The sequence below is a fragment of the Anomaloglossus baeobatrachus genome, unplaced genomic scaffold, assembly GCF_048569485.1.
Source record: "Anomaloglossus baeobatrachus isolate aAnoBae1 unplaced genomic scaffold, aAnoBae1.hap1 Scaffold_46, whole genome shotgun sequence".
Classification (NCBI taxonomy): domain Eukaryota; kingdom Metazoa; phylum Chordata; class Amphibia; order Anura; family Aromobatidae; genus Anomaloglossus; species Anomaloglossus baeobatrachus.
The window spans coordinates 705,091-732,981 of record NW_027443940.1 but is presented as its reverse complement, the minus strand read 5'-3'; the positions used below and the strand labels follow the sequence as shown (position 1 = coordinate 732,981).

Below are 27,891 nucleotides of genomic sequence, written 5' to 3'. Positions count from 1 at the left end.
CGGTTTATAACCACATACCATAATCGGTGGGGTGAAATGAGAGATATTTTGTCCAAGTATTGGGGAATCCTTTGTTCCAACCCAATTTTGAAAAAAGTATTTCCCTCAAAGTCCCTTATTATAGCAAGGAGGTCGAAAAATTTAAGGGATACGTTAAGGGCTAGCCACTTCGACCCGGAATCGAAAGATAAAAGGGTTGTACCTGTGTCGGATCAGGGTTTTTTCCCATGTGGCCTTTGCAAGGCTTGTGCTAATTTGGTCAAATCGAAAAGTTTTGAGAATTTTGATGGGTCACGGAAATTTACTATTAGGAAACAACTCACCTGCTCTTCAAAAGGAGTTATTTATTTGGGGGAGTGTCCATGTAAAAATCTGTATGTGGGTCTCACCACTCGGGAACTTAAGACCAGAGTGCGAGAACACTGCAGGGATATAGCTAAGGCCAAGACTGTTGAGGATATTACACAGCTGAAGACGTTACCACGGCATTTTAGGAAATTTCACAATTGTAATCCTCACTCCCTGAAGGTCAAGGCCATTGATCAGGTGGCCCTTGGCATTAGGGGAGGAGATCTGAGGAAAGTTTTTGCGAGAATAGAGAGCCGCTGGATTTTTCGGCTGGGTACCCTCAACCCACAGGGCCTCAATGAGACCCTGGGCTTTGGAGCCTTTCTGTGAGCGTTTTTCTGTGTTGGTTTGCCAGCTCCTTTGGTTTTAATAGTTTTTAATAAATTTTAGTGAAATAATTGTTGTGTTTTGTGTGGGAGGGATGTTGGGATTGATCATGTTGTTGTTTGTGCCTTTTTTAAATATTTCATTTTTTCTCCTGGTAGATAAATTCATCTGTCCCCTGTCCATATCAGGATCTTCCATTATACTGTATAGGCAATGCTGATATCGTCTCCTTTGAATATTTGAAATCAGGATCCATCAACAAATTGTAGACGTAAATGTGTGCACATTTGCACACATATTTGGACTCTTCTTATGAATGCAGTTATATGTGTAAAGGATTGGGTTCTATACACCATGCCTGATGTAATGGTGTGATGTATAGGTATTGATTTATGTTTTTCTTTTTAGATAGCATATTTATATATATATATCTATATATATATATATATATATATATAAATTTCTATTTGGATATCTTACATCACCATGTAGCAATTGCCAAAGTGGATATATGTAGGGAGAATTATGAAATTTCACGTTTGAATGTGGGTGTTGCGATAAATGTCTAACTATGTGTTGGGACTATATTTTTGTATATATCACTGTTGAGATCTAACATTGATCTCCAATTGATACACGCTAGTAATTCTGTGCCGTCGGAACTATGCGCTTGCGCGGCCAAAATCTGCCTGGAACTAAATGAAGGGCGCATAATGTGGGACCAACCTACGTCGCTGCACAGTTCCTGTGTTTGGCACGCAGGTTGCGTTCCACGGTCGCCCGGCAGGAAGTCCTGTTTTAAATGAAGGAGGTGTGTGGTTGACGTAAGCGCTACGAATTTCCTGATTGGCTGGGCGTATACATTTAATCCCTTCGTTTCCTCTTGCCTGGCACGCCACCTGTAAAAGCCGGGTTAGTGAAACGTACGTCGGGGAATAGGACGGCAGCAACCGGACACTTTTTCCACCCAGGTAATTACTATGATCTTTTGCCTTGATTGCGGCATTATCATTAGTGTATGTCATATTGTAGGACACACTCTTCACCCTTATACATAGGAATTTTCCTGGGGATATATGTTGAGGCCAGTGTAGCTTCATCTGATAACCAGGTGATTTCAACACCGCAGTCAGGGTTGTTACATTTACCGGGTGGTAGCACGTAATTCCTTGAATACATCAGTAAGTGGCAGGTTGATAGTCCTCATGTGAGGATTCATATTCATACAGTGCTTGAGCAATTGGTAATTGGAATATGTGCAATGAATATGCACGTGGACACTTTATTTAATATACTTATAACATAGTCTTTTACTAATTAAATATAGCTCTCTATGTATAGAGGCACTGGTCACTTTACATGTTCATTTTGGACTTTATTATGTGCAATATATGTTATGCTGCTGGTCCTGTCTAGAATACAATTTTTTCTGCATTTATCTCTTTTATACTGTGTGGGGAATTGCTTGATTTGGGTTGATGCAATAAAAAATAAATAAAAATTAAGTTTGATCCAATGTGGACTCTTGTACTCCTTGTTGAAAAAATGTATTCATAATTTTTTCAGGTAGAGCTGCAATTTGTAATGGGAGTGTCCTTGCTCTAAGGTTGACCATTTTGTGTTGTTATATATTGAAAATAAAAAGTATTTTCAACTCACCTTCTCCAGCGACGCTATGTACAGCCTCTGCAGCTTCCTGGCCGGCTCATTATGGCATTCATGTATGCAGCCAGAGCCGACCTGGAAGTAGCTACAGAGGTGAGAAACAGCGGGGGCCAGGTGCAGTAGAGCCAGAGACTTCAGCACCACAGACAGCAAAAACGGGATAGGTGAGTATATGTCCATATGCAATCATGGAGTACGGATCACGTATCACGGATTGCACATGGACCACCCACGTGTGTCGTGAATCACGGCACACAGAGAACCATATGTGCTTTTTACACATCAGTGAAAAACGTCTGTGTTTTTCACTGACGTGTGAAATAGACCTAAAAGACACTTCCAGGTTACGCAGAAGAGCTGTGGAATGGCGGTAGATATTGTAGATGATGGTGCTAGCTCAGTATATTAACACACTAACTTTAAAGCTCTGTGCACATGTTGCGGTTCTTGATGCAGTTTTTTAAAACCTGCATCAAAATATGCATGCCTCTCCTGAAGCCAGCAAAGTCAATGGGATCTTAGATTTGCTGTGCACACAGTGCGTGCTTTTTTTTTTGCGGTTTTGGTGCAGATTCTGATGCAGAAAAAAATCTGCAGCATGTCAATTATTGGTTAGGTTTATCAGCGTTTTTTCACCCATTTACTTCAAATCATTGACTCTCTTGATGGCCCAAAAAAAGCACCAAAATGGCATCAAAACTGCGTCAAAACCGCATCCAGTTTTGATGCATTTTTTGCCACAGCATGCAGGTCTCATGTAGAAAAGTTCTGCACCAAATCGACATCGTGTACACATAGCCGATAGGAGAACTTCTTTAACTAGAGTATGCTCCAGTCAGAAATAGGACTTTCATTTCTACGAAACATTCCCCATCAGCTTCACATCCCCCAATTAGAGGGTTCCTCTCTGGTGTTATCATCTTAAAGTTTGAAAAGTACTTACAGTATCTACAGTATTTTATATCCATCAAAGCACTAAGGCCCTGATTTACCCAAGTGTATTAGATCTGAACAACAATCCTGCAGTGTGCGCTGCCCTTCTCAGGATAATCATTTTATCAATTTGTGTTTGTTGTTTTGCTGTAAGTCCATCTAATCAAGAAGACTTCATACTTTCCAATAATGGTTAAGTTTTAGTTCAGGGATAGTTATCTAGATCAGAGGTCCCCAACTCCAGTCGTCAAGGCCCACCAACAGTGCAGGTTTTTGGGATTTCCTTAGTATTGCACAGGTGTTAATGTAATTACCTGCCCAGGTGCTGGTTCCAACAGCAGTGCAATGCTAAGGAAATCCGGAAAACATGCACTGTTGGTGGGCCTTGAGGACTGGAGTTGGGGAACCCTGATCTAGATACACTGCTCTACATCATCATCATCAGTTTTTTTCTTTGTTTCTTTGGTGAAAAAAAATCTGTGAATTTGTCAAAAACTATGTTTTATTTCCACATTTTTTGACATTAATAAAATTTGAATTCATCCATCTATAAACCTGTATGAGGGCTTGCATCGTAGGCAACAGCTTTAGCTTCCAAGAATGGGAGAAATTTCTCTTCTACCATGTTTTAACTTATTTTCTTCTTCATCAAAAGAACATTGCACAGGTGCAACTACACAAACTGCATAATCTGACCCACATTTTCTGACATTTGGGAGGTATGGTAACTATTATCATGAAAGATAAATTCACAATTAATCAGATGACTTCTAAAAAATCAAACCAAAAAGCAAAAACAAAAAAAAAAATAGGAGGAAACCCAAGCTCAAACAAGAGGAAGATAGTAGATTGGGCCCAACAACAAAATTATAAAAATGTGTAAAATATGCCAGAACAAATGTCAAAAATGTGATATTTATTTTTTTTATATTTTCACAGATATTGCTTGTACTTCGAAACCCAAAAGACACGGCTATCTCCTTTTATAATTTTCATAATAGCTTGCCTCCTCTTCCTTCCTATAATTCCTGGAACTTGTTCTTTAAGGACTTTATAAGTGGAAAAGGTATTTATCCTACAGATACTAAAAGCTTAAAGCGCACCAATCACCAGGATATTCCTATATAACCTAAAGCCAGTGGTATACTGGCGCTATCATGCTGATTCTATACATACCTTTAGTTATTAGCTAGGATGTATAGGTTTTGAAACACAAGCAAGTAAAGTTTATAAAATGAGCAGCTTTTTGAGTGGCAGCAGCTGCTGATCAGCTGATAGCTGGGGTGGGTATTCATAGTGATTCCCACCCCCCTGCCTGTTCATCTTCCTTCTATCTGTTTTTTTATGCTAATTCTATAGAATTGTTTTACTAAGTAGCTAGAAGGACCTGTGCTGATGTCATACCAGAAGGGGTGGGTCTCAGCCAACATAGCTGATACCAGGAAGCAATATTATTTTTCTGTTGCTGAGGCTCCGCCGCTTCTGGCTCAGTGATTTCTTATTTTTGCGTCTTGACATCTTTAATTATACCATTTTTGGGTAGATGCAATGTTTTGATCGCCTGTTAGTTTATGTTTTGATCAGGCATTTGTGAATGCAGCGATATAAAACGTATCTTTTTAATTATTTTTATTGTTTTATTTTCAATGGGGCAAAAGGGGGGTGGCTTGAATGTTTAGATTTTTTTGTATTTTTTTAAACTTTTTTAACTTTTTATTCATTTTACTAGTCCTCTAGGCTTGCACTATCTGTTCGCTTCTGCTGATCAGAGTGGTGCTTCATCAGCATCCCTTTAAACAGCATAAATGTTGTTCTCCTGTAAATGCCAGTGCTCTCCCGGCATTCACAGGAAGCACATCATGACAGCAACAGGAGTTTTCAGCTAACCCCACGCTGTCATGACAACCAATAGGTGCACCGTGATTGCTTCATGGGAATGCCGATGGCGACGGAGAATGGTGTGATCCCCGCCGGAGCGTATTAGATCGCACTGTCAGAGTTTGCCAGCGAGATCCAAATAATTAACAGGCGCCTCTGGTGGATGTCTGATCTATCCACGCCTGTTAGCTGCATATGTCTGCTGTTCAGATCAGTAAACATGTGTGGATAATAATATGGGCTCGCATTAAAGGGACATATATGATCTAGGATGTATAGGTACGTTCTAGGTCGTAAAGGGGTTAAAAATATAAATATAAACTTCACATGCTAGCTGTGACCCTTATATGGCATATGAAGAAAGGTCCTCTGGTCAGATGAGAACAACGTAGAACTTGTTGAGCAAAATGCCATGTATGGCGAAAAACCAACACTGGACTATCACCCTGAAAACTCCATCCCCATTGTCAAACATGGTGGTGGCAGGATCAAGCTGTGGCGATGCTTTTCTTCAGCAGGAACAGGGAAGCTGTTAAAAGTTGATAGGAAAATGGATGGAGCTAAATACATGCCAATTCTTGCTGCAAACTTTAGACTTTGCTGTAGATTCACCTTCCAGCAGGACAATGACCATAAACATACTGCCAGAGCTACAATGGATGGTTTAGATCAAAGCATATTCATGTGTGTGAATGGCCCAGTCACAATCCAGACCTGGATTCCATTGAGAATCTTTGGTAAGATTGGAAAATTGCCTCCATCCAATCTCATTGAATTATATTTCAGCCTCTAGATAGGTAAAGCTTGTAGAGGCATACCCCCAAAAGACCTGCAGCAGTAATTGCAGCTAAAAGTTGGTCATACAAAGTATTGAATTGTGGGGGGTAGGGTGGGCTTAATAACAAGGGCATGTCACAATTTTCATTTTTAAAATATTTATAAAACTATGTACCATTTCCTTTACACTTTACAAATACTTGGTATATCACATAAAACTACATTTGAATTTGTGGGTATAACATGAAAAAAAGTGGAAAGGTTCATTAGGTATGAATACTTTTCAAGGCACTGTACATGTAGATTTCCTGAAACAACAAGAAGTTAGAGTCTCAAAAAGCCCCAGTGGTCAGTGTGAAAATTGTAGAATTTCAAATTATTATTTTTATTAAAGATTGTGATATGACAAAAAATGCAGGAGAAAAAAAGAACCTGCCCCCCTTTCCTCATTGATTTCTGCAGCTATTCAACAACCACTATTCCATGATGTGGCCAGTTTAACTTGCTGAAACTGATGAAAGACCATCTTTAATACCTGAGGAGTGCATTAAAAGATACCTTCAAACTTTACTGCCAATCAAGACTTTCAAACAATTTGATCTTATTTGCTTATGATAACAAATATTAGATCACAGACAATTTTCAAACCACTTTGTTTAAATCAGTTCACAGTGCACTTCAATGGTATGGTATCTCCTTTATGTCCAGATGGCTGTCTACTGCATCTAATCAAGTGTAAGCTGTCGCCAGTAGTGATGGGCGATCCCCCCAATGGTCGGGATCGGGAGCCTCGTCGGATCGTTTTGTAAAGATTGGGATCGGGATTAAGATAATGTGAACTTGCATCTGATCACTGATCTCGATCCTTACAGTTATGGGATGGGGGCGGGGGACTGTAAAATAAAGAATATAGTTAAAGGGAACCAATCATCAGGATTTTCGTGTATAAGCTGCAGCCAGTGCAGCACTGGCACTATCATGCACAGTGTGTACATACCATCAGGGGGCAGCTCGGGTGTTTAGGCAGTGAAATACAACTTTATAAAGTTTGAAATTTCGTGCACTTTTTGATTGACGTGTGCACCTCTGCAGATAATGTCCGGGCGGGTTATGCAGGAGTACCCCGCCCCCCCACCAGCCTGTTCCTCCCTCCCTCCCTCTGGCTGTATGTTAATATCTAATCTTCAGAAACATGGCGCCGGAGTGGGCCTCTGCGCATAGCGCTTATCTCTGGCGCCATGTTTCTGAAGCCCCTGCATTACACAACTTGGTGTCTGAGAGGGCGGCGCCACAGCGATGTCACACCGGCTGGTGTGTTGGCCCGGTGTCCTGGGGCGGCACGATACAGGAGCAGCAGGTAATCGCGTCCTCCGGTCAGCTGTTCTGTCCTGTTCTAATCGCGCGCGCTCCCGCGGTCACAACGGGCTGTGAAGAAACGAGGGCGCATGCGCCGCCCTCTCAGACACCAAGTTGTGTAATGCGGGGGCTTCAGAAACATGGCGCCGGAGATAAGCGCTATGCGCAGAGGCCCACTCCGGCGCCATGTTTCTGAAGATTAGATATTTACATACAGCCAGAGGGCACGAGGGAGGAACAGGCGGCGCGGGGGGGGCAGGGAACACGTGCATAACCCGCCCGGACATCAGGAGAGAGGGAGGAACAGGCTGGTGGGGGGGCGGGGAACTCCTGCATAACCCGCCCGGACATTATCTGCAGAGGTGCACACGTCAATCAAAAAGTGCACGAAATTTCAAACTTTATAAAGTTGTATTTCACTGCCTAAACACCCGAGCTGCCCCCTGATGGTATGTACACACTGTGCATGATAGTGCCAGTGCTGCACTGGCTGCAGCTTATACACGAAAATCCTGATGATTGGTTCCCTTTAATAATAAACATTGTCATTATTATACTTACAGGCCCCGCGACGCGTCCTGCAGACTCTGTCTCCTGGCCACTTCAGCTTCCGAGTCTGATCATTGCTGTGCCCCCAGGTTAAAGGACCTTCTGTGACGTCATGGCCATATGACCAGTCAGGTGTGAATGTTGTATTACCTTGTTGGTTACAGACTGGTTACATGACCATGATTTCATCAAGGTAATGTTAACTGAATGTCACTGTGCGAGTGTCACAACGCATCAGGGCGCACAATCTCCCGACAGGAGCGGTCAGCTGCATGTATTTCAATGCAGCTGACCACTCCTGTCCTGAGAGCGTCAGGCATTGCAGGGTGATGCAATGCGAGACGCAAGTGCAATCATACCATCACTGTCAGCCTGCTTCTTGCTCTGTACAGAGCAATGTAGCAGAGCTGATATGGCTCTCTCTGCTTCTCACTTTGTATAGACTGTGTCTGTGCACAGTGATGAAGCAGGGTTGACATTGCTGTCCCTGTGGATTACGTCGGACTAAGGATTTTTTATTATAAAGATGGAGCTTTTAAATGTTTTTTTTTGTTTTACTTATAATAACCCCTTTATTACCCAATGTGCCACCACCATCATGGCCGCTGGATGAGCCGGGTAATGGTGCTAAGAAATAATGCTAAGAAACTATGTGGTTGGTACGATCCCCGATCTTTACAGTTCGCGATCGCCCATCACTAGTCACCAGCAGTAGAGACTTTGAAGTTCCCCATACTCATTGTGTGGCGCCCCTGACCTGGTCAGGCACCACTGAGTACTGCACCCATGCTGGGGACAGTACAATACAGGTAATCCAGAAGGCTGACCGGGGTGTGGTACACAGGCGCATAGTAATCAGCTCTCACACATGTACCCATGAGAGGACCCCTGGGGATCCCAGGAGGGGGAAAAGCCTTGACCTTCACTGGAATAGTGGAGGGGGCCAAAAGCCTCCATCTCCTCTCAAGGGGTGTGGTAAGGGAATCTGGTTGCTAGGTGGCGTAGGCAAGAACAGGAGAGGAGGGGCAGTGAGTCAGTTAGAGCAGAACTCCAGAGGGCTCAGTGAGGAGCAGACCTGTGGGGTTGATGCTGTCTAACAGCGCCCGCGCAGTGGCTATTGACGGGGGAGAACGGTCAACTAGGAGTGCTGCCTGAAAGCCAGCTTCAGCTAGAGAGAAAGCACGGAGTGGGAAGTAAGGAGACTGCTAGAGAGCACCAGGCCCAACCGGGCGGCAGATCCCGAAGCGAAGATAGATCCAGCTTTCTTCTGCTAAACCTGCCGGTGTGGGGCTCTCAAAGCCCACACCACAACACCACAAAAGCCGCAGCCACGTAACCGCAGTGAGGGCCCATAGGTCACAGGAGGCAAGAAGCTGGAGTGGCCTGGTCCGGGGAACAAGCAAACGGCAAACAAAAGGGGGAGAGAGGCTGCAGCATCTTCCCTGGGCGACCCCCATAGGGACTAAAAGTCGGGGTCACCCCAAACCACCAAGGGCTAAGGAAGGCGAGTCAGTAGTCACCCTCATAAAGTCAGCCTGAAGGATACCTGGTTCCCACCTGGTTCATCTCAGCTACGCCCGGGCTACTCACCCTGCCATCAAATGTGAGTAAAGCCCTTGAAAGACAGTTCTGCCTGTGTGAGTCATTCTGCGACTTGTGGTACTACAAACCTACACAGGGCCCTGGGGCTTGCCTCACTCTCAGGAGGCTACTACATCCGACTGCACCCACCATCAGCCCCAGGCGTCCCCTAACCTGCAGTGGCGGTCCCCACTGACCGCAATACTGAGAGTGGCGTCACGATCAAAAACCGAAGATTTCCTACCTGTGACCAGATCCAGCTGAGTGGAGTCCCTGAAGGTAATGCACCGACACTGCACCTGTGGGGCTTCACAATTGGACTAATGTCGGCCAAATCAGTATCAACATGTTTGGCTCATTGTCTATTGTGAATCGGGGAGTGCCACGCTGCATAACTTATGGTCTGAAAAGATGTCAATTGAGAATGTCTCATTATGAACTACCATTACCTTTAGTCTTCAGGAGGTACAGTAGCTGCTGGAAGAGATGTCTGTCAGCAGCTTTCTCATAGAGAACACATGAGCGCTCAGCCAAGAAAGCACTCATGAGTAAAGGACAGATGGTTGAGATGATTGTCGGCAGATTGATAGGATTAAGCATCGTTCGGCCAGCAGCTATGTAATGTGTATGGCCGTTTTGAGACAGATTGCAGGAAGTTAGATCTGTCCTTCGTTAATAACGAAAGAGTGGAACAGCATTCCTGGCTTATCTAATATAAAGGACAAGGCAGCACTCTAAATCAGATGCAAAAAAAGTGTATTTTAGTCCAAAATAAAAACTGTGTTTCAGCTGCATCTTTGCCTTCATGCTTGATAAAGCCTAGTATGTGACTAAATTATTGAACCTTTGTGGATTATGATACTTTTTTTATGAGATCTGTAGTGCTGCCTTTATCTTTATATTCCTTATTTCTTAGTCTCTCTGCTCATTTGATGTGAAAGAACAGGTAGACTTAAAACAGTCTTGAGTGCAGGCAGAATTTGACATTGTGATTTGGTTTTCTTTGCTTCAAATCTCTTATCTAAAGACTAATGTGGTTTTCTATATTTCTTCTATAGTATGTTATGGGCCATATTTTGAATTTGTTGCGGCCTGGGACATTCACTTCAATGACAAAACTATGATGGCAATAACATTTGAAGAAATGAAAGTGGTGAGTGATACTTCCCGTTCCTTAAGGTCACTTTACACGCTGCGATATCGATATCGCTAGCGAGCGTACCCGACCGCGTCAGTTGTGCGTCACGGGCAAATCACTGCCCATGGCGCACAACATCGCTTACACCAGTCACACAGACTTACCTTTCCTGCGACGTCGCTGTGGCCGGCGAACCGCCTCCTTTCTAAGGGGGCGGTTCGTGCGGCGTCACAGCAACGTCACATGGCAGCCGTCCAATAGAAGCGGAGGGGTGGAGATGAGCACGCGGAATATCCCGCCCACCTCCTTCCTTCCTCATTGCCGGTGAACGCAGGTAAGGAGATGTTCATAGTTCCTGCGGTGTCATACATAGCGATGTGTGATGCCGCAGGAATGACAAACAACCAGCGGCATGCACCACCAACGATATGAAAAGGAGCGACGTGTCAACGATCAACGATTTTTGACGTTTTTGCGATCCTTGATCATCGCTCCTAGCTGTCACACGCTGCGATGTCGCTAACGTCGCCGGATGTGCGTCACAAACACCGTGACCCCGACGATATATCGTTAGCGATGTCGCAGTGTGTAAAGCACCCTTTAAAGTCTGATCTGATCCGCCAGCAGAGCTATTTAGAGCAAGAGGAACGGAGCAGATGGATGTGGGAAGATTTAATATAAAGTGTATTTTATTTATTGAAATCTCTGCTCTGTCAGGGTAGTCATAATCAAAAATGTACAGCTATTTCTGTAGATAAGGCTGTAAGACATTAATAAGGAGGTTGCATAAGGCTAAATCTTGTGCCTATTATCTACTGCATAGAGGAAGAGACAGAGTAAAAATATGTATCTATTTATATGGACTGCTCAGCATTACTTTCATGCAGCCCATGGACAGCATTGGTACGGTTTCTAAAAAAAAAAACAACTTTTTTTTACTTTCATACAACTCATGTAATGAACCATTTAATTTTGGAACTTGAAATAACAGGAGCAAGTCTTCAGCCTTTGGATACAAATAATGTAGTTTCTTATTACAGAATGGAAACAGAGATCCTAATAATAAATATGAGAAGTTCTTAAAAATATTAATTTCAATAATGATAAAGGTTTATTTTACATAAAGCCAGAAAAAAAATAATCCTGTACTGCAACCTCCACAATCCAGCCATGATTTATTTTTGTTTGGACATTTCAATTATGTAATACTCTTTTTGGCCTTTAATCTAATCATATTGAGATATACAGCAAAAAATGGCACTGACACTTCTTCACCACCTGCCTCAGATTAATATATGTTTTTCCTCTAACTCCAGTTAATATGCTATTTGTGAATTACCATTCACATAAAACACACTTACATGATGTTTATGAAATCCATTGTTCTAGACAGGGAAAACAGGTATATTTTATATGACATATTAAATTATTGTGTTATTTAAAGGGCTTGTCCCAGGGTAATCCTATACAGGGAAAGGGCGCAGTCATATGGCCGTATGACTTGTCCAAAGATCGTATAGCAATGCTTGAACTGGCCAGCGGCTCTCCTGACCAGAGCTTCAGCGCTCTATAGAAATACACATACACACTGGCATGTGCAGATCAGGAGAGACAGTGGCCAGTCAGCGCATTGCCATGGGATCCTCGGACAGGACAAGTCATAAGTCCCAAAGGGTGATCATCTGATCACTGGAGGTCCCACCTATAATTGCTGCACTTGGCTGTTTCTTTCAGCCATATAGAAATGTGGACTAGCAGGGGGTATGTTTGACCAGAACTCAATTCACACTTAGGCTATGTGCCTACGTTGCGTCGAGGTAGTTGCAGTTCAAAAAGCATCATCTGGCAGAAAGGGCAATGCTTTTGGCTTTAAAAATGCATGTAAAACGCAAAGAAAGTAGGCTATCCGCACCTTGCTGTTTTCATGAGTTTTTAGTGCTTTTCCGGTGCTTTTAGAAACGCTGCAGTTTTGTATTAAATTGAATGGATGGAAAACGCAGCCAAAATGGCAAAAACAATTGACATGTTGCTTCTTTAAACGCAGAGTTTTTGCCCAAAAATATGCAAATTTCACACAGCATTTATAACAGCATGGTGTGCACAAGAAATCCCTATTTCTCATAGACTTTGCTGTAAAATCAAAACGCATGCATTTTGGCATTAAAAAGGTGCAGTTGAAAACGCTGCTAAAAAGCATGAAAAAACGCAACGTGGGCACATTGCCTTATTCTCATACTCAATCTAGTTATGCAGTGCGTCAGAATGGGGGACTAATGATCAGTTTGGTTTTCAGTGGTAAAGCACTTTGCAGTCAGGCATAAGTCACACATCTTGGAAAAGGCTTTTAGGCCACCTACACACATTGAGTATTTGGTGAATTTTTTTACCTCAGTATTTTTAGCCAAAACCAGGAGTGGAACAATCAGAGGAAAAGTATAAAAGAAACATGTTACCACTTCTGTATATTACCCACTCCTGGTTTTGGCTACAAATACTGAGGTAAAAAACTCACCAAATACTTAATGTGTGCATGTGGCCTTAGGCTATGTGCACCCACCATCTTAAACTCAGGTAAACCTACCATGCTTTTCAAACAAAACATGGCATTTTTCAGGTAACTTCTGAGCCTTCCTATTGACCTATATCGTAAAGAACAGAGCATCTTCCATTTTTATGAACTTGAAATGGTTGAAAGGCATTAAAAAGCCTGAATGCATAAACAGAAAGTCATTTCTATACAGAAATGCGTATGTTCATTCTTTTACATGTTTCCTAATGGGTTTTTCAGGCCGTTTTCACGGCGCAATCTGCCTGAAAAGGGCATTGCATTCACATTCCATTAGACACACTGTATTTGATAAGTTCAGAGATCCACTAGATGGCACTGCTTAACTTTGTAATGTGAACAGGTGCATGAAACATCGTAACAAAGACAGTTCCATTCTAAAGGGTGCTTTACACGCTGCGACATCGCTAACGATATATCGTCGGGGTCACGTCGTTAGTGACATCGCAGCGTGTGACACCAAGGAGCAACGATCAACGATTGCAAAAACGTCAAAAATCGTTGATCCTTGACACGTCGCTCATTTTCATAATATTGTTGGTGGTGCATGCCGCTGGTTGTTCGTCGTTCTTGCGGCGTCACACATCGCTATGCGTGACACCGCAGGAACGACGAACATCTCCTTACCTGCCTCCACCGGCAATAAGGAAGGAGGTGGGCGGCATGTGCCGGCCGCTCATCTCCGCCCCTCCGCTGCTATTGGGCGGCCGCTTAGTGACGCCGCAGTGACGTCGCTATGACGCCGAACTCACTTCCCCCTTGATGGAGGGATTGTTCGCCGGTCACAGTGACGTCGCTGAAAAGGTATGTGCGTGTGACGCTGCTGTAGCGATAATGTTTGCTACGGCAGCGATCACCAAATGTTGCACGAACGATGGGGGCGGGTGCTATCGTGCACAACATCGCTATCTATCGCTAGCGATGTCGCAGTGTGTAAAGCACCCTTAAGGCTGTGTGCGTGTTGTGGGCGGAGAAGGGGACGCTGCGCTGACCCACTGCTCGGGTCCGGCTGCTGCTGCTGCTCGGTGGTGGCTCAAGCGGTGGGCCGGATCCCGGGGTCTCGAGCGGCGTTCCTCGCCCGTGAGTGAAAAGGGGAATGATTTGGGGGATTTATTGTCCGTGACGCCACCCACGGTTGTGGTGAAGTTGGGGCACCACCGCTGCTCTGGACGGGGAACCCGGGAGCGATGACAGGGAGCAGCTTGGATGTTGGTTCTCCCCTCCGTGGGTAGGGGGTTGGTTGTCCCGGGGCCCGGTGAGGGTTTGGGGATGCAGGCGGGTTACGGGGCCTGGCGGGGTGCAGGGTCGCGGGGGCAGCACTGTGCCGCACAGCACGGTGGTATTCACTCAGCCAGTAATCCACACAGAGTCTCTGGTCAAACAAACGGCTGGATGGACGGGTCCCACAGGCGGCTGCGGTTGTTCTCCTCCCGGCAGGTTGATGGTGACTGCCTTTCCCTGCACCTGTGTTGTGTTATGGTTCCAATGGCTTCCCACCGGTAACCCGCTCCCCAGCTTGGATGTATGCTGAGGGAGACCCTTTTGCCCGCAGGCTCTGGCCCTGGGAACTGTAGCCTTGGTGGTGACTGTGTTTCCCTCTACGGTGTGAGCTGTTGCCTTCAATCGGGTCTTGGCTGCTGGGAAACCCCGGAGGTTCCCTTCGCTAACGGATTTGACCGGTTTTACGGCGACTCCTAGCCTGGTCGGGGTCCGTAGGCCCTGCCGGATGGTGCTGGCTTCTCTTTACTCCCCGATCCGGTACCGCCGGGCCACCGTCCGTCCACGGTCCATACGGATTGCTCCAATTAGCCTCTCCTGCAGACGGTCACCACCATCTGTCAACCTTGCTGAGTGCCCGGGTTACACACCGGGACACGGTCATTGTGCTCCTCTACCACTTCTCTCCAAAACTGATCTGACTACCTTTTCCCGCCTCCAGGACTGTGAACTCCTCGGCGGGCGGGACCAACCGCCTGGCCCACCCCCTGGTGTGGACATTACCCCTGGAGGAAGGCAACAAGGGTTTGTGTTTGGCTTCGGTGTGTCTAGCCGGGGTGTAGGGTGTGTTGGTGTAGTAACTGTGACGACCTGGCTTGTCCAGGGCGCCACATTCGACCTTAGCAAAATGCAGACCGTCTGTGGGCTGCCCGTCCATCACCGGTTTTATTTTAACTGTAAAAGATAAAACGTAAAAACATGGAAAACAAGCATTTTCAATCTTCCCACATCGGGAGGCACATTTCTTAAACGTTACCAACATTTTAATAAATACAGTTACGGCTTCCGCTCTTCTCCCACCCAAGCAACCTGGCCCTGATGCTGCCCCTAAGAAACAGGCAGCACCCCTTGACCCCAGTCCAGCACCAAGTTGCCTGAGCGGGTTCTGTCCCTTTCAGGGGACCCACGTCCATGGGGACCCCTGAGATCCCCGGAGGATTGCCACCGGTTACGGTAGTGGCGGGCCTGGGCCATCCCTTTCCTCCAGGCCCATCCTCCCAAATCAGCCTCTCGATAGGCGGTAACGGTTTTAAACCAACAACAATTTTATTTACATGCCACTGAGTTTGTGGTTGCCCTGCCAGTTCTCGGGCTTGTCCGTAAGCAGTTCCTTACGCAAGGTTTGCAGACAGTCCCTACGGGGACAACAGTGCTTTGTAGCCAACGGGCTACCACAAACAAAACTGTAGGGTCTCAACGGAGACTTGCCGTAGGGTTCCAACGGGGACTGTCAGCTGGGTTCCAGGGGCCATCCACAACACCTGGCTCCGGTACAGCTTCCTCCTGCAGCTTTCCCACAGTCCACCATCGAACAGCACGAGCCCCCAACGCCACCCTCACACAGGGGTGACACTGTCCCACAGGACTCCATGCGGGTACGACTGCTCCTCCAACCGGACTCCTTAGCCTTGAGGGCGTCTGGAACGTCAGCAGAGTCCCAATGGGGACTGACAGCAAGACAACCGGGAACCGCTACCATGCTCTAACTTTTCTTTCTTAATCAGCAATCCCGCGGCGCAGTTGCCTTTGCTGCCGCTCCCGGTGCGGAGCACTTTCTGCTTGCTCCGGTTCAGGCGGGGTGGGGGATGGGCCCAGCCGGAGTCCCCCCATGCCGGCTACGACCGGTACCTTTGGTAATGAGGGACCCCGCTGTAACATGGCCTGCTCTGCCTCCTGGCAGCTGCATCCCCGCCGTGCCTCAGCCGAGGCCGGTTGTCTGGGAGTGGTCAGCGGGACTCGCGGTGCTGGCTTCTGGGCGAGGGTCGCCTCCGTTGCGGCCGGGCGGGCTGCCAGGGCCGTCGTCCTATCCATCGTGGCTGGGATGGAAGCCGGGACGGGTGCCAGGGCGGTGGTAAAGGTAGGGCCCGGGGGCCGCAGGTCTGGGCACTCTCCCACAGACACTGCGGGCTCCGCTACCGGTGGCAGGGGTAACGGGTCGGTCGGGGCGTTGGCCGCGGGCATGGGCAGTGAGGGAGGTAGCGTGGTGGACGGCAGCAGGCCGGGCCCCTCAGCCGTATCGACCGATCCCTCGGGGACATAGGGGCGTGGGTCGCTTACCCGCTCCTCTGAGACCACCTCCACTTCAGATGCCCAAATGGTTGCGGCCAGGCCCTTCATCTCCGACGTCCACTTCGCCAGCATGAAGTGGACTTGGGCCGGGAGCTCCTGGAACATCTTGCTTCTGGATCCAGGAACATGTTTTAGCAGAGTCCTGGCGTCCCTGCACGCTGCAGCGCTAGTTACATGCGGCTGCGACCACCGCTCCTCCAGCGGCTCCGTCGGGCGCAGACATCTTGTTTCCGTCCCCTTTAGCCTTTTTCCGGCTCCTCCTCTACAGGGGCGGGGTTTTGGCTTTCGCGCCTCCACTGCTCGAGCGAGGATTTTTCGCGCCCAAAATAGCGGCTTCTCCAAATTTTCGGCCGGACACCTCCGGCGGTCACAAGGCGCACCTCTACCAGACGGCAGAGCGGTAAGATCCTGTTCGTGACGCCAAGTTGTCGCGGGCGGAGAAGGGGACGCTGCGCTCACCCACTGCTCGGGTCCGGCAGCTGCTGCTGCTCGGTGGTGGCTCGAGCGGTGGGCTGGATCCCGGAGTCTCGAGTGGCGTTCCTCGCCCGTGAGTGAAAAGGGGAATGATTTTGGGGATTTATTGTCCGTGACGCCACCCACGGTTGTGGTGAAGTTGGGGCACCACCGCTGCTCTGGACGGGGATCCCGGGAGCGATGACAGGGAGCAGCTTGGATGTTGGTTCTCCCCTCCGTGGGTAGGGGGTTGGTTGTCCCGGGGCCCGGTGAGGGTTTGGGGATGCAGGCGGGTTACGGGACCTGGTGGGGTGCAGGGTCGTGGGGGCAGCGCTGTGCCGCATGGCATGGTGGTACTCACTCAGCCAGTAATCCACACAGAGTCTATGGTCAAACAAACGGCTGGATGGACGGGTCCCACAGGCGGCTGTGGTTGTTCTCCTCCCGGCAGGTTGATGGTGACTGCCTTTCCCTGCACCTGTGTTGTGTTATGGTTCCAATGGCTTCCCACCGGTAACCCGCTCCCCCCCTTGGATGTATGCTGAGGGAGCCCCTTTCGCCCGCAGGCTCTGGCCCTGGGAATTGTAGTCTTGGCGGTGACTGTGTTTCCCTCTACGGTGTGAGCTGTTGCCTTCAATCGGGTCTTGGCTGCTGGGAAACCCCGGAGGTTCCCTTCGCTAACGGATTTGACCGGTTTTACGGTGACTCCTAGCCTGGTCGGGGTCCGTAGGCCCTGCCGGATGGTGATGGCTTCTCTTTACTCCCCGATCCGGTACCGCCGGGCCACCGTCCGTCCACGGTCCATACGGTTTGCTCCAATTAGCCTCTCCTGCAGACGGTCACCACCGTCTGCCAACCTTGCTGAGTGCCCGGGCCACACACCCGGACACGGTCATTGTGCTCCTCTACCACTTCTCTCCAAAACTGATCTGACTACCTTTTCCCGCCTCCAGGACTGTGAACTCCTCGGCGAGCGGGACCAACCGCCTGGCCCACCCCCTGGTGTGGACATCAGCCCCTGGAGGAAGGCAACAAGGGTTTGTGTTTGGCTTCGGTGTGCCTAGCCGGGGTGTAGGGTGTGTTGGTGTAGTACCTGTGACGACCTGGCTTGTCCAGGGCGCCACATGCGCATGTTGCGTAATTTCATGCATTTACGCTGCGTATTGCACTGCAGCGTAAACACATGCATTCTGCATCCCCAGCACAATCTATGAAGATTGTGCATAATCCATCCGCATTTTGCATTTTGCATTTGAGAGCACAGCGATTTGCATGCTGAAATTTTGATCCAAATCGCTGCGCTCAAAAAAGCAACATGTCACTTATTTTGTGCGCTTTGGATGCTGCTCCCACTCTGTCTATGGGAAAAACAGCATCCAGAGCGCATGAGATCGGCATCTATTCTGCAGACACACTGCATCCATTATACAGTGTTTCTGCAGTGATTTGAAGTGCACAGGCGCGCAGCCAAATCGCTGCAGAATATTTGTCACGGCAGTACGCAATGTGCGCACACAGCCTAATGCTAAGATATGTGTAATAATGAGTACAGATATGTAATACTGTTGTGAAAAACATATAAAAAATGAGATAGCATACAAAAATCGCCAGTTTTATGTGAGCCCAACAGCCAACGCCAATGCGACCTCTTATTGTTGGGTCCCTGCCTTCTCTAATGCCTCACTTTGGGTTTAAATAAATCTCCAATTTATGGATGAAGAGTAATCTGCAAATGAAGAATTAAAATCGCCTAAAGGGGGCTTTACACGCTGCGACATCGCTAAAGAGGAGTTGTTGGGGTCACGGAATTTGTGACGCACATCCGGCCGCATTAGCGATGTTGCTGCGTGTGACACCGATGAGCGATTTTGCATCGTTGCAAAAACGTGCAAAATCGCTCATCGGTGACATGGGGGTCCATTCTCGATTATCGTTACTGCAGCAGTAACGATGTAGTTCGTCGCTCCTGCGGCAGCACACATCGCTATGTGTGACGCCGCGGGAACGAGGAACCTCTCCTTACCTGCCTCCCGGCCGCTATGAGGAAGGAAGGAGGTGGGCGGGATGTTCCGGCCACTCATCTCCGCCCCTCCGCTTCTATTGGGCGGCCGCTCAGTGACGTCGCTGTGACGCCGCACAGACCGCCCCCTTAGAAAGGAGGCGGTTCGGCGCTCACAGCGATGTCGCCGGGCAGGTAAGTATGTGTGACGGGTCTGCGCGATGTTGTGCGGCACGGGCAGCGATTTGCCCGTGTCGCACAACAGATGGGGGCGGGTACCCATGCTAGCGATATCGGGACCGATATCGCAGCGTGTAAAGTAGCCTTAAGGCTGAAGAGCAGGAGTGCTCAATCAAAAGGCATGATCCTATCATCTAAGAAAAAGACTGATGACACATCCTACCTATTTAATGTGTACAGGTGCAAACTGAACCTGAAACATAGTAACAAAAAAAGGAGACAGTTGCACTCTGCAGTACTAAGATATTTAGAACAATGAGTAGGATCCACTAGCGTTTGATTTCACCATTGTTGTTTTAAAATGTTTTCTCTTATTTAATAATGACTGAAACAACATAAGTCCTTAATATGTTTTTATTAAAAGTTTTTTTTAGTTTATAAAATACTTTTTTAAAATACCCTTTTTATTAATTTTCAGTAAAGGGGGCTTTACACGCTGCGATATCGCTAATGCGGAGTCGTTGGGGTCACGGAATTTGTGACGCACATCCGGCCGCATTAGCGATGTTGCTGCGTGTGACACCGATGAGCGATTTTGCATCGTTGCAAAAATGTGCAAAATCGCTCATCGGTGACATGGGGATCCATTCTCGATTATCGAGATTATTACTGCAGCAGTAACGATGTAGTTCGTCGCTCCTGCTGCAGCACACATCGCTATGTGTGACGCCGCAGGAACGAGGAAGCTCTCCTTACCTGCCTCCCGGCCGCTATGAGGAGGGAAGGAGGTGGGCGGGATGTTACGTCCCGCTCATCTCCGCCCCTCCGCTGCTATTGGGCAGCCGCTCAGTGACGTCGCTGTGACGCCGAACAGAAAGGAGGCGGTTCGCCGGTCACAGCGACGTCGCCGGGCAGGTAAGTATGTGTAACGGGTCTGGGCGATGTTGTGCGGCACGGGCAACGATTTGCCCGTGTCGCGCAACAGATGGGGGCGGGTACCCACACTAGCGATATCGGGACCAATATCGCAGTGTGTAAAGTAACCTTTAGTAAAAAATAACAATAAATAATGGCCACAAATCATCAATAGCAGTGATTTTCCTGACAGTCTTGATAAGGGCTGTGGTGGTCAGACTACAGTTCATGAAGGATGTGCTCATCTCTTCATGAATCAGGAGCATCTGAGTGGTGTCTGCCTCTGGGCCCCACATCAGAAATCTTACACTAATCCCTTAATGGAGTGCGATTTCTGGCGTAAGGAACACCACAAACTCGTCATGAATTAGACAGGGCTTGGCATCATGCCCCCACTATACCCGATTACACCCAGCTCCACCTGTTTTGGTGTAGTTAGAAGAAACTGGCATGAAATGACCAAAAGTTGAAAAATGTTGCACCACAACTTTATGCCTCGTCAAAGCAATTTATACTACAATTGTGGCAAAATTGGTTTGATGAATCAAAGTCAATGTGTGTAAGACTGCTGTAAACATTGGAATAGTGGAAATAAATGTGGCTGTAAATCCAGTATACAGTTGAAACCAGAAGTTTACATACACGATCAAAAAAGACACTTCTGCATGTTTTTCTCACTATCTTGAATAAATGAAATCAGAATAAACCTTTCCAGTTTTAGGTCAATTAGGAACCAAAATTATTTGCCAAATGACAGAATAATGAGAGAGAAAATGCTTTAAGGCATTTTTATTATTTTCTGCAAAGTCGAAAGTTTCTCTCTCTCTCACTCTCTCGTTTTTGCTCCCCCATCTGAGAGCAGCATAATGTAGAGACAGATACCGTGATTCCAGCGATGTGTCACTTACTGGGCTGTTTGCTTTCATTGTGATAAAATCATTGTTTTCTCTGCTGCAGATCTAGCAATTATACAGAGCTCATGAATATGCTGGACTATCTGCAGCATGACAAGTAGCCCTGTAATGATAATCTCCTGCTGATTAACCAGTGATGTTATCAAAACTACACTAAGCAGCTCAATAAGTGACAATTCCTGTGATCAGGATCTCTTCCCCTATGTTATGCTACGCTCAGATTAGGTGTTAAAAACTGGTGACAGATTCCCTTTGAAGGGATTGTTAGGCTATGTCTGCACTTTGCGTCGTCCTAGTTGCAGTTCTATCCGCATCCTTTGGCAGAAATTGCTTTTGCCAAAGTTGCTTTTGACCACTAAATCGCGATAAATACGCATGCGTTTTTACTGCATTTTAGCGGCGTTTTAGCGCTTTTTACATGCTTTTCCATTGCGTTTAGACAGATGCGTTTTGATTACACAGACACTACTAAATAAAGTTTATACAGTCAAACACAATGAAAAAAAGGGAAAAAAAGGAACACATTTAATTTTTGAAATCATAACGAAAATTGTTATATTTCATATAATTATAGCAGTTTTATACTATTTTTCGCAAAAATAGCAAAAAATAATATTTTTCATTAATTTAATTGTCGGACTATGTGTGTGTGTAAAGGGACATATCATTTCATTATTTTGATGTCAGAAAAGCATGTGTTTATGTTGTCCAAAACGCATTCTATCTGCAGCTAAAAAGCAGGTAAAACTCTGGAAGTTTGATGTTGCTTGCTTTTTACAACTTCTCATTGACTTCAATGTTAGCAAAACGCAGCCCAAATGGCAAAAACAATTGACATGCTGCTTCTTTGAACGTAGAGTTTTTGCCCAAAATTATGCAAATTAAACGCTGCATTTGAAAACACAAAGTGCGGACTAGAAATCTACATTTCCCATAGACTTTGCTGGAAAATCAAAACGCATGTGTGGCGCCCCTGACCTGGTCAGGCACCACTGAGTACTGCACCCATGCTGGGGACAGTACAATACAGGTAATCCAGAAGGCTGACCGGGGTGTGGAACACAGGCGCATAGTGATCAGGTCTCACACATGTACCCATGAGAGGACCCCTGGGGATCCCAGGAGGGGGAAAAGCCTTCACCTTCACTGGAATAGTGGAGGGGGCCAAAAGCCTCCATCTCCTCTCAAGGGGTGTGGTAAGAGAATCTGGTTGCTAGGTGGCGTAGGCAGGCACAAAAGGGAAAAGAGAAGGAGGAGTAAACAGTCTAGAGTCTGCAGCAGAGTGTGGAGGAGTGAGGAGCAGGAAAGTGAAGCTCAGACAGGAGCAGCAGTGAAGGTCCCAGATGTGAGCCGGTTCAGTGCAGAGTCCAGGGAGCTCGAGTGAGGAGCAGATCCCGTGGGCTGCTGTAGTCTGACAGCGTCCGCGCAGTGGCTACCGACGGGGGAGAACGGTCAACTAGGAGTGCTACCCGAAATCCATCTTCAGCTAGAGAGAGGGCAACGGAGTGGGAAGTAAGGAGACTGCTAGAGAGTACCAGGCCCAAACGGGCGGCAGATCCCGAAGCGGAGATAGATCCAGCTTTCTTTTGCTAAACCTGCCGGTGTGGGGCTCTCAAAGCCCACGCCACAACACCACAAAAGCCGCAGCCACGTAGCCACAGTTAGGGCCCATAGGTCACAGGAGGCAAGCAGCTGGAGTGGCCTGGTCCAGGCGACAAGCAAACGGCAAACGAAGGGGAGAGAGGCTGCAGCATCTTCCCTGGGTGACCCCCATAGGGACTAAAAGTCGGGGTTACCCCAAACCACCAAGGGCTAAGGAAGGCGAGTTGGTAGTCACCATCAGAAGTCAGCCTGAAGGATACCTGGTTCCCGCCTGGTTCATCCCAGCTACGCCCGGGTTACTCACCCTGCCACCTGAAGTGAGTAAAAACCCTGAAAGACATTCTGCCTGTGTGGAGTTATTCTGCGCCTTGTGGTTCTACGCACCTACACAGGGCCCTGGGGCTTGCCTCACTCTCAGGAGGCTATTCCAACTAACTGCACTCACCATCAGCCCCAGGCGTCCCTCAACCTGCAGTGGCGGTCCCTACTGGCCGCAATACTGAGAGTGGCGTCACGACAAGAAGAAGATCTCCTACCTGTGACAGGATCCAGCCGAGTGGAGTCCCTGAAGGTAATGCACCGACACTACACCTGTGGGGCTTCACATCTGGCGTCACGAACAGGATAAGGACTAGACCTGTCCAGACAGGTGACCATGTGCCTGGGCGGTCCGCTTGAAAAATTGGAAGCGCCGCCATATTGCCACCATGAAAAGCGCGCTGAAAAACAACAGCAGCCCGCGCTGGAAGAAGTTACCGCCCACGAAGAGGTGTGGCTACCCAGAGATCCCCTGCAGAGTCCTGACCTCGCAAGTGAAGAGAGCGGAGGCGTTCAGAGACGTCGGGACAGAAAGGGAGCCAGAAGCCTGCTGCTGGGAGAGGAGCTGCTGAAAGAGGCAGAGCGGAAACTGAACAGCTTGCTACTAGAGGCAACGACGAGTCCACTGCTGGGAAATCGTACAGAAGAGGGCGCAGAAGAAATGGCGTCTGACCGCAGAAACCCAGAACCGGGCTCCGCTGCCTGGTGGTATCGGGAGCTGGCCCAGTTCTGCGACCGACTGGAGACCCGGGTCGTGGAGCAGATCAGAGAAGAACGCATGGAACTTCTGGAGATGGCTGCCGCGGTTCAGGCCTATGAGAGGGGAACCGCACGACGAGTGCCAGACCGGACGGCGACGACTCAGACCCCGATGCTGCCACCGATGGGTGAGTCCAGTGATACCCCTGCCAGCGCGAGTGCCCCGACCCCTGCTGTCACGTCCGCGGTCCCTGAAGAGGCGTCCGGCGCGGCGACGCTGAGCCAGGCCGCAGCCACGCCAGGTGCGGCCCGCCAAGCCCAGGCCGCCGCAGCGATGCCCTGCTCGGCCCACCAAGACCCGGTCCCTGCAGCGACGCCCAGTCCGGCCCGCAAAGAACCGGCTGCCACCGCGACCCTCATCCACGCCGCAGGTGTGACGCTAACCCAGGCCGCCGCCATGCTAGGCCCGGCCCGCCGAGACCCCACCGCAGCAGCCACGCTCGTCCGCGCCGCAAGTGAGGTGCTGAACCAGGCCGCAGCCACGCCAGGTGCGGCCCGCCAAGCTCCGATCGAGGCAGCGACGCCCAGCCCAGCCTGCAAAGACCCCATCGCAGCTGCGACGCCGATCCAAGCTGCGCCAGAAACGCCCATCCAGGCCGCCGCCATGCCAGGCGCGGCCCGCCAAGACCAGGCCGCCGCCATGCAGGGCGCGGCCCGCCAAGACCAGGCCGCCGCCATGTCAGGCGCGGCCCGCCAAGATAAGATTTCATCACCATTTACCCCGGCCTGCAAGGCCAGAGCAGACACCGCTCCCCAGTCCAAAGAGGTCCCTGCTGGAAAGCCCACGCTGGGGGAGGACCCCGCATACTGGCAGCTGAAGGCTGACATGGAGGCCAAGTTTCCACAATGGTTGGTGGACCAGTACATACTCCCTCCGCATACCCCCAAGACGACTCCTGCAGCCATCATGCCAAAGAGATCCCTGCCTGGGCCTGCTGAAGAAAGTCCATCCCCAGCACTGCCACCAAAGGAGTGCTCAGAAGAACTAAGGGGGAGGGGAGGCCAGGAAGCTGAGGAGCTGACTCAGGAGCCACCAGCAGTGGATCCATGCCCAGAGCCGGAGATGTTGCCCTATTCCCGCTGGGACGAGGAAGACCTGACACCTTCTGCTGAGGAAGATCTGCCCCAAAGCCTCACCTGGGAGCTTGTAAGCTGCACTTCGCAGAATCCAGCCCGCAAGACACAGCGCCGCAGTAGAACCCAGTCTTTCCCTGCACCGCCATCCCCAGAGCAGAGAGAAGTCACGGCCAGAGACCTACAAGAAAAACGGTTCCTGAGAAGAGCCAAAGCACAGGTCAGAGGACCCCTTTGTAGAGGAGTAGTGGAGTACTTCAGCCTAAAGTCAGGATACGGGTTCATTGTTGCACCTGGTATCAAAGAAGGTATCTTCGTCAATAGAAGAGATGTGAGAGCTCAGCTGCCCAGAGGACACCCTGGCAGAAACTTAAAAATGGGAGACTCCGTACAGTTTACCCTGCATCAAGGCGAAAGAGGCTGGTACGCGCTAGATGTAGTACCATGTCCCAAAGAAGAAAGGAAAGACAGTAATAAAGAAAGAAAAGACCAAAGACCTAATGATGAGACCACTACAGATGAGGAAAAAGGTCAAGAAACCAACAGGTGCCGCAGCCCTACAGGCCCAAGCCCTGGTGAAGAGGAGTCTGCATAAGTTCAAGTAAAGTACAGCAAGTTTTGACCAGTTGGAAAGTTTGTTTTGCAACGTTTTAAAAGTTCAAGTATGTGCCCACATAAACTTATGTGAGAAATAAACCTTAAGGCTATGAACTGGCTATAGCCACAAACTCTCGCAGTGTAAATAGTTACACCAGAGGGCACCACCACCACCAGAGTCAGCCTGTTTAGGGGCTTGGCTCGTCTGCAACCAGGAGGAGCCCGTCCGTATATAGGGCCTTGGCTCGCCTGCGACCAGAGAGCATGCCTGTTTATGGGGCCTGGCTCTCCACCACAAAGAGGGTACCTGGTCAGCACCAACTGTGGAGGCCGCCTCTACATCCTGCCAGAAGAGGCTGAAGGCGCGGATCCACCAAGCCAGGTATACCCTGAAACCACCAGCCCATGAAAGCCGCCTCTACATCCTGCCAGAAGTGGCTGAAGGCGCGGCCAACGGGAGAGGCAGATTGGAGGAAAGGTCTGGGGAAGTAGATGGCCCAGATCTGGTTACCAAAAGGACCGGTGACCTGCCTCCTGAAAGGGTTTGGGTGGGTTAATGGACTTGTGGGTGGAGGGTGGTGATGTATGGTACCTGGTGCTTTTAAAATGTTTTACATGTTTTAATGTTTTATGCATTTTTAAAATGTTGTCTTGCAGCCCGAGGACGTGCTGGTGATAACTAAGGGGGAATGTGGCGCCCCTGACCTGGTCAGGCACCACTGAGTACTGCACCCATGCTGGGGACAGTACAATACAGGTAATCCAGAAGGCTGACCGGGGTGTGGAACACAGGCGCATAGTGATCAGGTCTCACACATGTACCCATGAGAGGACCCCTGGGGATCCCAGGAGGGGGAAAAGCCTTCACCTTCACTGGAATAGTGGAGGGGGCCAAAAGCCTCCATCTCCTCTCAAGGGGTGTGGTAAGAGAATCTGGTTGCTAGGTGGCGTAGGCAGGCACAAAAGGGAAAAGAGAAGGAGGAGTAAACAGTCTAGAGTCTGCAGCAGAGTGTGGAGGAGTGAGGAGCAGGAAAGTGAAGCTCAGACAGGAGCAGCAGTGAAGGTCCCAGATGTGAGCCGGTTCAGTGCAGAGTCCAGGGAGCTCGAGTGAGGAGCAGATCCCGTGGGCTGCTGTAGTCTGACAGCGTCCGCGCAGTGGCTACCGACGGGGGAGAACGGTCAACTAGGAGTGCTACCCGAAATCCATCTTCAGCTAGAGAGAGGGCAACGGAGTGGGAAGTAAGGAGACTGCTAGAGAGTACCAGGCCCAAACGGGCGGCAGATCCCGAAGCGGAGATAGATCCAGCTTTCTTTTGCTAAACCTGCCGGTGTGGGGCTCTCAAAGCCCACGCCACAACACCACAAAAGCCGCAGCCACGTAGCCACAGTTAGGGCCCATAGGTCACAGGAGGCAAGCAGCTGGAGTGGCCTGGTCCAGGCGACAAGCAAACGGCAAACGAAGGGGAGAGAGGCTGCAGCATCTTCCCTGGGTGACCCCCATAGGGACTAAAAGTCGGGGTTACCCCAAACCACCAAGGGCTAAGGAAGGCGAGTTGGTAGTCACCATCAGAAGTCAGCCTGAAGGATACCTGGTTCCCGCCTGGTTCATCCCAGCTACGCCCGGGTTACTCACCCTGCCACCTGAAGTGAGTAAAAACCCTGAAAGACATTCTGCCTGTGTGGAGTTATTCTGCGCCTTGTGGTTCTACGCACCTACACAGGGCCCTGGGGCTTGCCTCACTCTCAGGAGGCTATTCCAACTAACTGCACTCACCATCAGCCCCAGGCGTCCCTCAACCTGCAGTGGCGGTCCCTACTGGCCGCAATACTGAGAGTGGCGTCACGACAAGAAGAAGATCTCCTACCTGTGACAGGATCCAGCCGAGTGGAGTCCCTGAAGGTAATGCACCGACACTACACCTGTGGGGCTTCACACATGCATTTTGGCATGAAAACGCTGCAGTTCAAAACGGACCTAAAAAGCAGCTGAAAAGCAGGTGGAAACGGAAAGTGCGGACATAGCCTTAGGTCTAAATCCACAAGTCAGCATTATTTGCACAATTTGGTTTCAATTAGTTTAAAAACTGTATGTGACACATTCACTTAAAGAAAAGAAAATAGATATACCAAAAATAAATATATACCAAAGAAGTTAGATTAAAAAAAAAAAAAGTTAGAGTAGGACCCTGCCAAAAGAGTCTACCTTGTTGTGGTGGCAGGCTTAAAAAATATTTTGGCCAAAACAAAATGAGATGGCTGCGTGTGTGATACGGTGTTCAATGTGAAGGGTTAATGTATGATTGGTGAGGTTGTAGTGCAGAAGTGAAGTTTTTCCAAGAGTGGCGGTGGGACTGTGGAAGATTTGCGGGGTGCAGGCGGAGCTGGGGTGGAGGAG

At 48.7% G+C, this 27,891-nt stretch overlaps 1 protein-coding gene across 1 annotated transcript in view; it reads left to right on the top strand.

Annotated features, from left to right (window-relative positions):
• LOC142280603 (sulfotransferase 6B1-like) overlaps positions 1–27,891 on the top strand; it is a 159,880-nt gene that overhangs the window by 117,523 nt on the left and 14,466 nt on the right. Inside the window, exons 3-4 of the mRNA XM_075332758.1 lie at positions 4,213–4,339; positions 10,473–10,567. Of these exons, the coding sequence (XP_075188873.1) occupies positions 4,213–4,339; positions 10,473–10,567 (222 nt within the window). The remainder of the gene's footprint in view (positions 1–4,212; positions 4,340–10,472; positions 10,568–27,891) is intronic.